This window comes from Oncorhynchus mykiss, chromosome 25 (assembly GCF_013265735.2).
Source record: "Oncorhynchus mykiss isolate Arlee chromosome 25, USDA_OmykA_1.1, whole genome shotgun sequence".
Lineage (NCBI taxonomy): Eukaryota > Metazoa > Chordata > Actinopteri > Salmoniformes > Salmonidae > Oncorhynchus > Oncorhynchus mykiss.
In genome coordinates this window covers 10,029,595-10,043,718 of record NC_048589.1, presented here as the reverse complement: position 1 = coordinate 10,043,718, position 14,124 = coordinate 10,029,595, and the positions used below count along the sequence as shown (strand labels likewise).

The 14,124-nt window shown below is 44.7% G+C and overlaps 1 protein-coding gene across 8 annotated transcripts in view; it reads left to right on the top strand.

The window, feature by feature from the left end:
* The window catches only part of kidins220a (kinase D-interacting substrate 220a), a 103,405-nt gene that overhangs the window by 29,478 nt on the left and 59,803 nt on the right, over positions 1-14,124 (top strand). For 5 of the 8 annotated variants that reach the window (XM_036962710.1, XM_036962712.1, XM_036962714.1 and 2 more), the window contains exons 20-24: positions 3,645-3,885; positions 4,262-4,350; positions 5,549-5,638; positions 6,457-6,601; positions 6,747-6,909. In XM_036962710.1, coding sequence (XP_036818605.1) covers positions 3,645-3,885; positions 4,262-4,350; positions 5,549-5,638; positions 6,457-6,601; positions 6,747-6,909 — 728 coding nt within the window. The remainder of the gene's footprint in view (positions 1-3,644; positions 3,886-4,261; positions 4,351-5,548; positions 5,639-6,456; positions 6,602-6,746; positions 6,910-14,124) is intronic. The other 3 variants (XM_036962716.1, XM_036962715.1, XM_036962713.1) reach the window with 1 other exon arrangement.

Genomic DNA, 14,124 nt, shown 5'->3' with positions numbered 1-14,124 from the left:
AAGCTCGGATGGTGACTCCAAACACATTTTCACTAAGAGAGGCTACTTAGCTGGTTAGTGGTGAGCCATGTGTTAGCCAAAACGTAATTTCCCAGTCAAGAAAGCTTACCAGCAGCCTACGGCACTATAGCTTTTAATGCAAACTATTAAGAGCTACAGTGCATTTGAAAAGTATTCAGACCGCTTGACTTTTTCCACATTTTGTTTCCGTTACAGCCTTATTGTAATCAATCTACACACAATACCCCATAATGACCAAGCAAAAACAGGTTTTGACAATGTATAAAAAAAAAAAAAACGGATACCTTATTTTCATAAGTGTTCAGACCCTTTGCTAAGAGACTCGAAATTGAGCTCAGGTGCATCCTGTTTCCATTGACCATCCTTGAGATGTTTCTACAACTTGATTGGAGTCCACCTGTGGTAAATGCAATTGATTGGACATGATTTTGGAAAGGCACACACCTGTTTTATATAAGGTCCTGCAGTTGACAGTGCATGTCAGAGTTAAAACCAAGCCATGAGGTCGAAGGAATTGTCCGTGGAGCTCCGAGACATGATTGTGTCGAAGCTCAGATCTGGGGAAGGGTACCAAAACATTTCTGCAGTTTTGATGGTCCCCAAGAACACAGTGGCTTCCATCATTCTTAAATGGAAGAAGTTTGGAACCACCAACACTCTTCCTAGAGCTGGCTGCCTGGTCAAACTGAGCAATCTGGGTTGAAGGGCCTTGGTCAGGGAGGTGACCAAGAACCTGATGGTCACTGACAGAGCTCCAGAGTTCCTCTCTGGAGGAAAGACAACCATCTCTGCAGCACTCCACCAACCAGGCCTGTATGGTAGAGTGGCCAGACAGAAGCTACTCCTCAGTAAAAGGCACATGACTGCCTGCTTGGAGTTTACCAAAAGGCACCTAAAGACTCTTTGGCCTGAATGCCAAGCATCACGTCTGGAAGAAACCTGGCACCATCACTACAGTGAAACATGGTGGCAGCATCATGCTGTGGGGATGTTTTTCAGCGGCAGGGATTGGGAGACTAGTCAGGATCGAGGAAAAGATGAACGGAGTAAAGTACAGAGAGATCCTTGATGAAAACCTGCTCCAAAGCACTCAAGACCTCAGACTGGGGGGAACGGTTCACCTTCCAACAGGTCAATGACCCTGAGCAGACAGCCAAGACAATGCACGAGTGGCTGCAGGGCACGTCTCTGAATGTCCTTGAGTGGCCCAGCCAGAGCCCGGACTTGAACCCGATCTAACATCTCTGGAGAGACCTGAAAATAGCTGTGCAGCTACGCTCCCCAACCAACCTGACAGAGTTTGAGAGGATCTGCAGAGAAGAATGGGAGAAACTCCCCAAATACAGGTGTGCCAAGCTGGTAGCATCGTTCTAAGAAGGCTGTAATCGCTGCCAAAGGTGTTTCAACAAAGTACTGAGTAAAGGGTCTTAATACTTACAGTACCAGTCAAAAGTTTGGGGACACCTACTCATTCCAGATGTTTTATTTTATTATTTTCTACATTGTAGAATATTAGTGAAGACATCAACTATGAAATAACAAATGGAATCATGTAGTAACAAAAAGGTGTTAAATAAATCTAAATATATTTTAGATTTTGGATTCTTCAAAGTAGCCACCCTTTGCCTTGATGACAGCTTTGCACACGCTTGGCATTCTCTCAACCAGCTTCAGGAGGTAGTCACCTGGAATGGATTTCAATTAACCCTTGTTCATTTGTCAAATTCCTTTCCTTAATGCATTTGAGCCAATCAGTTGTGTTGTGACAGGTTAGGGGTGGTATATAGAAGATAGCCCTATTTGGTAAAATACCAAGACCATATTATGGCAAGAACAGCTCAAATAAGCAAAGAGAAACGACTGTCCATTACTTTACTTTAGGACATGAAGGCCAGTCGATCAAGACCTACATCAAGACCTTCAAAATTTTCTTCAAGTGCAGTCGCAAAAACCATCAAGCGCTATGATGAAACTGGCTCTCATGAGGACCACCACAGGAAGGAAGACCTAAAGTTACCTCTGCTGTGGAGGATAAGTTCATTAGAATACCTGCTTGTATCTCAGATTGTAGCCCAAATAAAGAGGATAAGTTCATTAGAGTTAACTGCACCTCAGAAATTGCAGCCCAAATAAATGCTTCACAGAGTTCAAGTAACAGATACATCTCAACGTCAACTGTTCAGAGGAGACTGCGTGAATCAGGCCTTCATGGTCAAATTGCTGCAAAGAAACCACTTCTAAAGGACAACAATAATAAGAAGAGACTTGCTCGGGCCAAGAAAACACGAGCAATGGACATTAGACCGGTAGAAATCTGTCCTTTGGTCTGATGAGTCCAAATTGGATATTTTTGGTTCCATCTTCCGTGTCTATGTGAGACTCAGAGTAGGTAAACGGATGATCTCTGCATGTGTGGTTCCCACCGCGAAGCATTGAGGTGTGATGGTGTGGGGGTGCTTTTCCGGTGACACTGTCTGTTATTTATTTAGAATTCAAGGCACACTTAACCAGCATGGTTACCACAGCATTCTGCGGCGATTCGCAATCCCATCTGGTTTGAGCTTAGTGGGACTATCATTTGGTTTTCAACAGGACAATTACCCAAAACACACCTCCAGGCTGTGTAAGGGCTATTTGACCAAGGAGATTGATGGAGTGCTGCATCAGCTGGCCTCCACAATCACCTGACCTCAACCCAATTTGAGATGGTTTGGGATGAGTTGGACCGCAGCGTGAAGGAAAAGCAGCCAACATGTGCTCAGCATATGTGGGAACTCCTTCAAGACTGTTGGAAAAGCATTCCAGGTGAAGCTGGTGGAGAGAATAGCAAGAGTGTGCAAAACTGTCATCAAGGCAAAGAAAGGGTGGCTACTTTGAAGAATCTAAAATATATTTAAATTTGTTTAACACTTTTTTGGTTACTACATGATTCCGTATGTGTTTCATATTTTTGATGTCTTCACTATTATTCTACAATGTAGAAAATAGTAGTTTTTTTAATTAAAAAACCTTGTTGAGTAGATGTGTCAACTTTTGACTGGTATTGTATGTAAATGTGATACTTAATTTTTTGACATTTAATGTGTTTGAACAAAAACCCTGCTTTACCTTTTCATTATGGGGTAATGTGTGTAGATTGACGAGGGGGGAAAAAAATCAATTTTAGAATAAGGCTGTAACGTAACAAAATGTGGAAAAAGTCAAGGGGTCTGAATTCTTTCTGAATGAACTGTATATTCGTGGGTGCTTGTTCAAGGCCTATGTCAGAGGGCCGCAGACCCCGGTTGAATACCCCTGATTTAGAGAGACAACTAGTAGGGAGGCCCCCTATTTGAATTGCTGTTGCATGTCCTCTTTAGAAACAGAATGTGATCAACAGATATGTGACCCACAAACTCAACCTAACAAGATACTACACATTTTAGCCACAGTTTACAGATATTAACAACTTGATGTCAAGTTTTCTGTTCCCCAGTTGTGTGTGTATGACCACACTATGAATCTGACACAAGGTTCACCCTCAAATGATTTCAGGCTTTTATCATCCCAATAAGTTCACTACGGATGAGCAGTAGTGGATGAACCCAGGTCTAAATCCTCCTCCTATTCCCCTCCTCCACCAGGTGAGGGTGCTGTTCTCCAAAGGCCCCTTCATCTCCATCTTTGCCAGCGACCCCCACATCATCATCAAGGCCATCAACCAGAACCTGAACAGCGTGCTCAGGGACTCCAACATCAACGGCCACGACTACATGAGGAACATCGTCCACCTGCCTGTTTTCCTCAACAGCCGGGGGCTAAGCACGACCAGGAAGCTGTGCACGGCCGCCCCCACCTCCAACGGAGACCTGGCCAACCCTGAGGGTACGCAAGACATATGCACGGCGTGTGTCACACAAACATGAAAATGCGCACACACACACAGGCCAGTGTTTCTTAATCCTGGTTCTGGGGACCCCAAAAGGGTGCACATTTTTGTTTAGGGTGCATCAATTTGGGTCCCGTGGACCAGGATTAGGAAACACTGACATAGGCATAGAGTAGACACGCACGCACACACACACACACACACACACACACACACACACACACACACACACTCGCGCATTCTGACTTGCTGTAGGAAATGGTAATAATTTATTGTGAATAGGTTGCTTCTTTACATTAGATGTTGTGATGAGACGTCCCTGATGGTACTGTCTCTCGTTTTATCTCTCCTTTTCCACTCCTCGCTTCACAGGATGGCACGAGGAGATGGACAGGAACCTGTCCTCCAACAGTCTGGGGGACCAGGCCAAGTTTGGCAGCAAGACGGCCCTCAACCGCAGGGTAAACTCATTCAGCCGGCCAACCCTCTCCATGCCCAGGCTGGGCCATAGATCTACCTGCAGAGGTCCTGTAGACCGGCAGAGTTCTGGCACAAAGACAAGTGATACAACAAGGAACATAAGGAGATTGGGCGCCTGTGCGGGCAATGAAAGCACAGTAAACGCATCAAAATGTTGCCCCTGAAGTGGTTTTTCTGCTTCTTTTCCCATAGACACAGCTAGAGAAGACTAACATAGAAAGGGTGAGATAATGCACTTAAACCCACAGGCCCGGGGGTGTAGCTAGCTTCCTCTCGCCTTGCGGTGTACATAGTGGAGAGGGGTGGAGGAGGTCGGGAGCAAAAGAGCCTGTCTCCATCGCCGAGGAGTCTCTGCCTGGTAATTGATGTAATGTCTGTTTATCCTTCCTGCTGCGATGCCACACTGCCTAATGACAGGGAGGAGCAGCAGTGTGTCCCAGTGACAAAACGCTGGCAATCGGTGGCTGCTGGCGGGAGGCTAAGTGGCCCTGCCTGCTTCCCCCTGCGAGGACCCCGTTTTGTTTGTTTATCTGTTTGTTTGTTTGGGCGTCTGATTTATTTGCCTGTTTTTTTTTTTTGTCTTTATTTTCCTTGGGTCCCTTTTTTTATTTCGGCGCCCACTTCTTTTTGTTTGCCCTCTCTGGCGGTTTCTTGGCTGCCAAGAAGGCAGTGAGTGGGTCTCTTTACAAGTGGAGCTAAGAAGGATTGGAAGGAGAGAAAAAGCTCTCTGTCTCTTGGCTACTTAATTGCGGAGTTGTGGATCTTTAGCCTTCCAAGATGGCAGGGGAGGGGAAGTGAGGGAGGCAGGCCAGGCGAGCTCAGGCTTGTAAACAGTACTTTGGCGCTGTGCTCTGGGCTGATGTGAGCTCAAAGTAAGTTTGCTTGTTTGGAGGAAATATCCCAACTCTTACAGCAGCTTTTCAACAGTCAGATTTCAACCATTTCTCCTGACTTTCACCAATCATATTTCACTCTTTGAGCATGTCCAATGCATCTACGTAAGGATCAAAGGAGAGCCAATCACCCCCTCCTCCTTACTGAACCAATACTGGCTATACACTCTCTCCCTACCAGTGAGGTTGTCACAAGGCAGGCATTAAGTCCACATCACAGTCCGCTTAGTGGCTGGTGGTGGCGTTCTGAGTGCTTGTGGCCTGACGAACGCTCTCCTATTTCCAGCATTGCTGCACCGTTCGGCAAGCAGCACCTATTGTGGTCCTCCAGACAGCATTCCACTCATTCTGGACTCGCAGACAATCCAGAAAAGAGGTGAGATGTAGTCTCAATACACAGTTCAGTCTTTGCTTGAGACACACACACACACACACACACAACCCTGTGTGGAACCCAGGAAGCGTGGCGGTGGCTATTGTAACAGCTAGTGGGAATCCGAATATCAAACTTTGACCCAGCTGTGTAAGGACAGTGACTGTGGACAGCTGATGCCTCTGTCTTGGTAGCGCACAGTGTATATCCGTGCGTCCAGCCCTGGCCCATTCCCTGTCGAGCTCAACTGAGATCTCCAGTCGGTTAATTGGGCCCAGTAACAGAGCTGCTTGTGTGTTGGTGGGTATGGGATGGGTGTTGGGAAAACGAGGATAGAAGGAGGAAGAGACGGGACTCCGGGACGAGAGGTCACGCACCCAGGGAGCCGCTTGTCGCAAGGTGGACGGCACGCCACGGGGTGATGTCACCATGAGACTGCCACAAAACTGTCACGCGGTCATGTGAACTGTAGGACACAGGACAGGTTAAACGAGGCCAGTGCTTGCTGTAAATAATGTTACTATCATTTTGATGTGTGAAGCAAACACATAATATACTCTCTGTGGCCAGTTTATTAGCTATACCACCCCGTTCACAAAAATGGTTCGCTCTTGCAGACAGTGAGTCATGTGGCCGTGGCTTGCGATATAAAGCAAGCAGACAGGCATCGAGGCATTCAGTTACTGTTCGATTGAACGTTAGAATGGGCAAAACGAGTGACCTAAGCAAAAATGACTTACTGACTGGTTTGTGGAAAGACCAAGGGCTAATCCAAGTATAAACATGAGGTATTGTGTGTGTGTGTGTGTGTGTGTGTGTAGGACACGTACCGCAGGAGGCAGATGCAGAGGACTGTTACCAGACAGATGTCCTTTGACCTGACCAAGCTGCTGGTCACCGAGGACTGGTTCAGTGACATCAGCCCCCAGACCATGAGGAGGCTCCTGAACATCGTCTCTGTCACAGGTAACACATCACCTATTCGATTACCTTTATATCACCCAAGGGGGAGAGTCGACTACTCCCAGCATGGCACTTATTATCGGAAGGGGAGTAGTAGGCGTTTCAACCAACATACCAAACGTCACTTCTCATTGGTCCATATTTCCAGGACGTCTGCTGAGGGCCAATCAGATCATCTTTAACTGGGACCGTCTGGCGTCGTGGATCAACCTGACGGAGGAGTGGCCCTACAGGACCTCCTGGCTCATCCTCTTCCTGGAGGAGACCGACGGCATCTCAGACCAGGTCCCCCTGAAGACCATCTATGAGAGGTACGCACACACACATCTGCACTCAAACAAGCACGCATGTACAGGAAGACGCACACACAAGCAGACGGGCACACAGGCAGACACTCACTTTTTAGACTCTTTCCGAAAGGTTATTTTTGCTCCACACACACGCACGCCTCAAATAATCGAAGATGAATAATGAAATGTGATGTAAAAATCATGTTGACCAGCAGGTGGCAGCAGATGATCTTCCATTTCCACTTCCAGTACGTCATACAGGAAGGAGTAAGTCCCCTATAGGCTTCAGAGAGCCTACAGCCTAAATAGATTGTTGTATTCAGATCACGCAGGGAAACGCATGGAAGTAAGAAGTAGCATATCATTATTCATCTGTTGATTTGAATTGATAAAGTGTTAGAAGCACAGCCAGTGCTGGTTTAACTAGGCATGAGAGTGTGGACAAGGGGGAGGGAATCAGCACATAGTCTGAGTCATTAGGATTGCTGCTGTTCTGCCCCAATAGTTGGCCTTTAAAGGTTGCACTCTGCCACTCTATCACAATACACTAGCGCCCGGGAGTCCCGGGGCGCTGAAGTGTCACCAACACTCAGTGTCACATAGTCATCGTCACCATCCCTATCCTTCACAGAGTTTCTGGATGAATAAATGGCTTTGGACAAATATATGTGAGGCAGCAATGAGCCTGTAATATACTTGTGCAATAAAAGAGCTCCTTAGCACAGAGCTTTACCTGGGTATTGGGTAGGTATCACCTGAAATGGCCAAGTTGGGTAGGTATCACCTGAAATGGCTTCTGCAATGGCAGTTTGTGATTAAAGGAAGCACCAAACGAACATGGATGCCAGGATGAGCTGAGCAGCCCTTATCTGGAGAGACATCTCCTCATTGATAACGCTGAATCGCCTCTTTCCCTTTCCTCCTCCTTCTTTCTCTCTCTCTCTCGCTCTCTCTCTCTCTCTCTCTCTCTTCCTCTTTCTTTCTCCCCCTATATCTCTCTTCCTCCTCTTTCTTTCTATCTCTCTTCCTCCTCTTTCTTTCTCTCTCTCCTCCTCTCTATGTTTCTCTCTCCCCCCTCTCTCTCCTCCTCTCTCTCTCTTTCTCTCCTCTTTCTTTATCTCTTCCTCTTTTTCTCCTCTCTCTTTCTCTCTTTCTCCCTTTTTCTCTTTATTTTTCTCTTTCTCTCTTCCTCTCTCTTTCTCTTTCTCTCTTCCTCTCTCTTTCTCTTCCTTTCCCTCTCTCCTCCTCATCTTTCCTTCTCTCTTTCTTTCTTTCTCCCTCTCTCTCCATCTCTCTCTTTATCTCCCTCTCTCCTCCCCTCTCTTTCTCTCTCCTTCTCTTTCTCTCTCTCTCTTTCGCTACTCCTCTCTCTCTCTTTCTCTCTTCCTCTCTCTCTCTTTCTCTCTCTCTCCTCCTCTCTTTCTCTTTCTTTCTCCCTCTCGCTTTCTCTTTCTTTCTCTCTCTCTCTCCTCTCTCTCTCTATTTCTTTCTCTTTCTCTCCTCTCTCTCTCTCATTGTATCTCTTTCTCTCCATCTCTCTCTCCTCTCTCACCTCTTTCTCTTTCCTCCTCTTTCCTTCTTTCTCCTTTTCTCACTCTCTCCTTCTCCTTCTCTCTCTCTCTCCTTGTCTCTCTATCACCTCTTTCCTCTTTCCTTCTCTTTCTCTCCTTCTCTCTCACTCTCTCCTTTCTCGCTCTCACCTCTTTCTTCTTTCCTTCTCTTTCTCTCCTCTCTCTCACTCCTCTTTCTCGCCTCTTTCTCTTTCCTCTTTCTTTCTCTCTCCACTCTCTCACCTCTTTCTCTCTCGTACTCATTCTCTCCTCTCTCACTCCCTTTCCTTCTCTCTCTTTCTCTTTCCTTCTCTCTCTCCTCCTCTCTCTCTTTCTCTCCTCTCTTTCTCGTTCTTTCTCAATTCAATTCCCTTTCTCTCTCTCTTTCTCTCTCTTTTGCTTTTTCTCTTCCTCTCTCTCTCGCCTCTTCTCTTTCCTCCTCTCACCTCTTTCTCTTTCCTCCTCTTTCTTTCGTTCTCTCTCTTTCTCTTTCCGCCTCTCTTTCTCTTCTCTCTTTCTCTCTCCTCTCTCTCTCTCGCCTCTTTCTCTTTCCTCCTTTTTCTCTCTCTTTCTCTTTCTCTCTCCCTCCTCTCGCCTTCTCTTTCTCTCTTCCTCTCTCCTTCTCTCTCTTCCTCTCTCACTCTCCTACTATTTCTCTCTCTTCTCCCCATTCTCTCTCTCTCCTCCTCTCTCTACTCCTCTTTCTCTCTCCTCCTCTTTCTCCTCCTCTTTCTCACTCTCTCCTCTTTCTCTCACTCTCCTCCTCTCTAATTTTCTCTCTTCCTCCTCTTTATTTCTCTGTCTCTCTTCCTCTCTCCTCCTCTTCCTCTCTCCTTCTGTCTCTCCCTCTCGCTCTCTTTCTCTCTTCCTCTCTCCTTCTCTCTCTTCCTCGCTCCTTTCTCTCTTCCTCTCTCCTTCTCTCTCTTCCTCTCTCCCTCCTACTCTTTCTCTTCCTCTCTCCTTCTCTCTCTTCCTCTCTCCTTCTCTCTCTTCCTCTCCTCTTTATTTCTCTCTCTTCCTCTCTCCTCCTCTTCCTCTCTTTCTCACACTCTCTTTCTCTCGCTCCTTCTCTCTCACTCTCCTTTTCTTTCTCCCTTGCGCTCTTTCTCGCGCTCTCCCTCTCCATCTTTCTCCCTCTCTCACTCTCTCCATCTTTCTCCCTCTCACTCTCTCCATCTTTCTCCCTCTCTCCTCCTCTTTCTCAGTCTCTCTTTCTCTCTCTCTTTCTCTCCCTCTCTTTCTCTCTTCCTCCCTCTTTCTCTATTCCTCTCTCCTCCTTCTCTCTCTCTATTCCTCTCTCCTCCTTCTCTCTCATTCCTCTCTCCTCCTCTTCCTCTCTCTTTCTCACACTCTCTCCATCTTTCTCCCTCTCTCACTCTCTCCATCTTTCTCCCTCTCTCTCTCCTCCTCTTTCTCTCTCTCTCTCCTCCTCTTTCTCTCTCTCGCACTTCCTCTCTCTCTCTCTCACTTCCTCTCTTTCTCTCTCTTTCTCTCCCTCTTTATCTCTTCCTCTCTTTCTCTCTTCCTCTCTCCTTCTCTCTCTTCCTCTCTCACTCTCCTACTATTTCTCTCTCTTCTCCCCATTCTCTCTCTCTCCTCCTCTCTCTACTCCTCTTTCTCTCTCCTCCTCTTTCTCCTCCTCTTTCTCACTCTCTCCTCTTTCTCTCACTCTCCTCCTCTCTAATTTTCTCTCTTCCTCCTCTTTATTTCTGTCTCTCTTCCTCTCTCCTCCTCTTCCTCTCTCCTTCTGTCTCTCCCTCTCGCTCTCTTTCTCTCTTCCTCTCTCCTTCTCTCTCTTCCTCGCTCCTTTCTCTCTTCCTCTCTCCTTCTCTCTCTTCCTCTCTCCCTCCTACTCTTTCTCTTCCTCTCTCCTTCTCTCTCTTCCTCTCTCCTTCTCTCTCTTCCTCTCCTCTTTATTTCTCTCTCTTCCTCTCTCCTCCTCTTCCTCTCTTTCTCACACTCTCTTTCTCTCGCTCCTTCTCTCTCACTCTCCTTTTCTTTCTCCCTTGCGCTCTTTCTCGCGCTCTCCCTCTCCATCTTTCTCCCTCTCTCACTCTCTCCATCTTTCTCCCTCTCACTCTCTCCATCTTTCTCCCTCTCTCCTCCTCTTTCTCAGTCTCTCTTTCTCTCTCTCTTTCTCTCCCTCTCTTTCTCTCTTCCTCCCTCTTTCTCTATTCCTCTCTCCTCCTTCTCTCTCTCTATTCCTCTCTCCTCCTTCTCTCTCATTCCTCTCTCCTCCTCTTCCTCTCTCTTTCTCACACTCTCTCCATCTTTCTCCCTCTCTCACTCTCTCCATCTTTCTCCCTCTCTCTCTCCTCCTCTTTCTCTCTCTCTCTCCTCCTCTTTCTCTCTCTCGCACTTCCTCTCTCTCTCTCTCACTTCCTCTCTTTCTCTCTCTTTCTCTCCCTCTTTATCTCTTCCTCTCTTTCTCTCTTCCTCTCTCCTCATTTCTTTCTTTCTCTCTTCCTCTCTCCTCCTTTCTTTCTCTTTCTCTCTTCCTCTCTCCTCCTTTCTCTCTTCCTCTCGCTCTCTCCTCCTCTTTCTCTCCCTCTCTCTCACTTCCTCTTTCTCTCTCTTCCTCTCTCTCTCTCTCTTCGGGTAGCCATGTCTTTTTATGTCTGCTGGTTTCTATTGCCAATTGGTGGTCACTCAGCCTGTACTTGGTAAGGATCTGCCTCTGCTTTGTATCTCTGACAGAGTAGAGATAATCAGCCAATTCATATTCTCTGTTTTGGGTTAGATGGCAATTTAGTCAGCTTTGGGATTTTGTTTAGTTTTTCCAAATTTGTAAATATGAGTCCTTTTCATTGGTTCATGATTTTGTTTATTGGAATTCTTTCTTTTGAAACAGTGCTATTGTCAGCTTGGTTGGTGAGGTCCAACACCAGCTGACTGAGAGGGCTCATTTCTGGGCTCAGCTCTTGGTTTTGAAGTGCTTTAAATTGCAGACTTGAATTTGTACTTGAATTCAGATGTAGCCAACATTTTGATGATCTTTTCTGTATTTTCTTTATAACTGGAAAGCGGCCCAATTCTGCACTACGTGCATTAGTTGGTGTATTTCTCTGGACTTGTAGAATTTTCAGACAGAATTCTGCATGTAGGGCTTCAATTGGATGTTTGTCCCTCATATTAAAGTCCAGTTTATTGAGTGGCCCCCAAACTTCACTGCCATGAAGTGCTATTGGTAGGATTCCACTGTCAAATATTTTAGTCCAAATTCTAATTGGGATGTTGATATTGAATATTTTCCTTTTTATTGCACACATTGCTCTGCGGGCTTTTTCTTTGAGTGCCTTCACTGCCATATTAAAGTTTCCTGATGCAGATCTGGTCAGACCAAGGTACGCACATTTTTTTTGTGTGTTCGATTATGGTGTTGTTCAGGGTGAATTTATATTTGTTTCTGACATCTGTTTTTTTATATATTTTTTTTAAATCATGATTTATTAATTTTTTCTGCCAGGGCCCAATTATGTCAGTATTGCTCTAGAATATTAATGTTCTGTTGAAGACCTTCTTTGGTTGGTGATAGAAGTACCAAGTCATCAGCATATAGCAGGTATTTGACCTCTGTGTCAAATAGTGTGAGTCCTGGGGCTGGAGATTGGTCCAACATGTCTGCTAATTCATTGATATAAATGTTGAAAAGATTTGGACTCAAACTGCAGCCTTGTCTCACACCTCGACATGGTGAAAATAATTCTGTTCTTTGGTTTTTGATTTTTATTGCACACTTGTTTTCTGTGTACATACATTTTATTAAGTCATACATACCTTACCACCAAGCCCATTTTGTAGAATAGCCCTTCGTGCCAAATAGAATCAAATAAAGTCAATAAAGCAAGCAAAGATTTTGCCCTCTTTTTTTTGTAGGACGTGTTTATTAATATGCTCAGTAGTGCGACGGTTGGGGAGGAAGCCAATTTGACATTTACTTGTTACATTTTTTTCTTGAAGAAATTCAAAATGCTACAAAAAAAACCTTTCCAAGTTCCTGCTTACGCAAATTCCCCTGTAATTATTGGGGTCTGATGTGTCTCCACTTGTGTGGATAGATTAGATGAGCCTGCTTGTGGCTTTGTCGTGCTTAAATTGTTCCACATGTCCCAGAACTGATTTTGGTCGATTGCGTTATCAATTTCATCTAGTGTTTTGTTGGTATAATTCAATTTATTGCGTTTCAGTGTATGTTTATACTGTTTCAGAGTTTCAAATTATTCATAGCGTAGCTCTGTGTTGTATTGCTGCTTATGTTTTTCGTTTGACATTTGTCTTAGGTGTTTTCACATTTTTCAGAATCATTTAGTTTTTTTGTTTCTGATGTTGCATTTCTTTATATTTCTGAAATTTGCTTTCGATGCTGCTTTTTGGAATATTCAACTGATGTTTTGAGTAGCTGAATTGACACCTTTCATTGTTTTGGTATTGTGAGTTATTGAAGAACTGTGTAGAGTTCATCATTTCATTTGAGTTCAATGTTTCAATGCATCTCTCTGCACTGTTTTGAGCCCATCTGTACGATTGGTTTATGATGTAGAGTTAAGGGCTGTTTTTTTAAATGAATGTTGCTGGTTAATTTCTTCAGAAACACGTTGATCTGACTGTGATCTGACAATGGGGTCTGTGGTCTGACAGTGAATGCGCTAATAGAGGAGGGGTCAGTGTCAGTGATGGCATACTCGAGAGCTGAGCAGTAAGTAAACCGACCTAAAGAGTCCCCTCTGATTCTACCATTAAGCATGTACAGGCCTAAGGCTCGACAGAGATGCACTAACTCCTTCCCATTTTTTTTCATTATTTGGTCAGGACTGTTTCTATTATTTATAATACTGTACACTGGAGGGGTGTCCAAATATGTGGTGGTTACCTCCCGCATCAGTGTAGTCAGGCTCAGAACCTGTTCTTGCATTGAAATCTCCACAAAGAAGCACTTTACCCTGCGCCTGAAATGTAATGATTTCTGTCTGGAGATTATCAAAAAACTGATCATCATAATATGATGAATCTGAAGGAGGAGCATAAGCTGCACATATGTATACATCCATTGTCACAATAGATTGTACCTTTGTTAAGTTTTAGCCAAATGTGGTTAGTACCTTTTGTCTTCTTCATTTCGTTCAGTGCTAAGTCCTGCTTATGCTAAATTATGATTCCACCTGAGGCTCAGCCCCGTTTAACATTTTTATGTTTGATTGATGGTAGTTAACTTTCTCTATAGCCTGAGGGACACTGAGTATCTATGTCTCCACGACACCATGTTTCCAGTAGGATTATGATGTCCTGTCCCTTGATGTTTTTAATCAATTCTGGATTTGTTGTTTTATAACCAAAATGTGAAGAGTATAGGCACTGGAAATACCAACAGCTGAGAATTAATGATCTCATTTGGATTGAAAAAAACCCATATTAATATATATATATATATATATATATATATATATATACTGCTCAAAAAAATAAAGGGAACAATTAAACAACACAATATAACTCCAAGTCAATCACACTTCTGTGATATCAAACTGTCCACTTAGGAAGCAACACTGATTGACAATAAATTTCACATGTTGTTGTGCAAATGGAATAGACAACAGGTGGAAATTATAGGCATTTAGCAAGACACCCCCAATAAAGGAGTGGTTCTGCAGGTGGTGACCACAGACCACTTCTCAGTTCCTATGCTTCC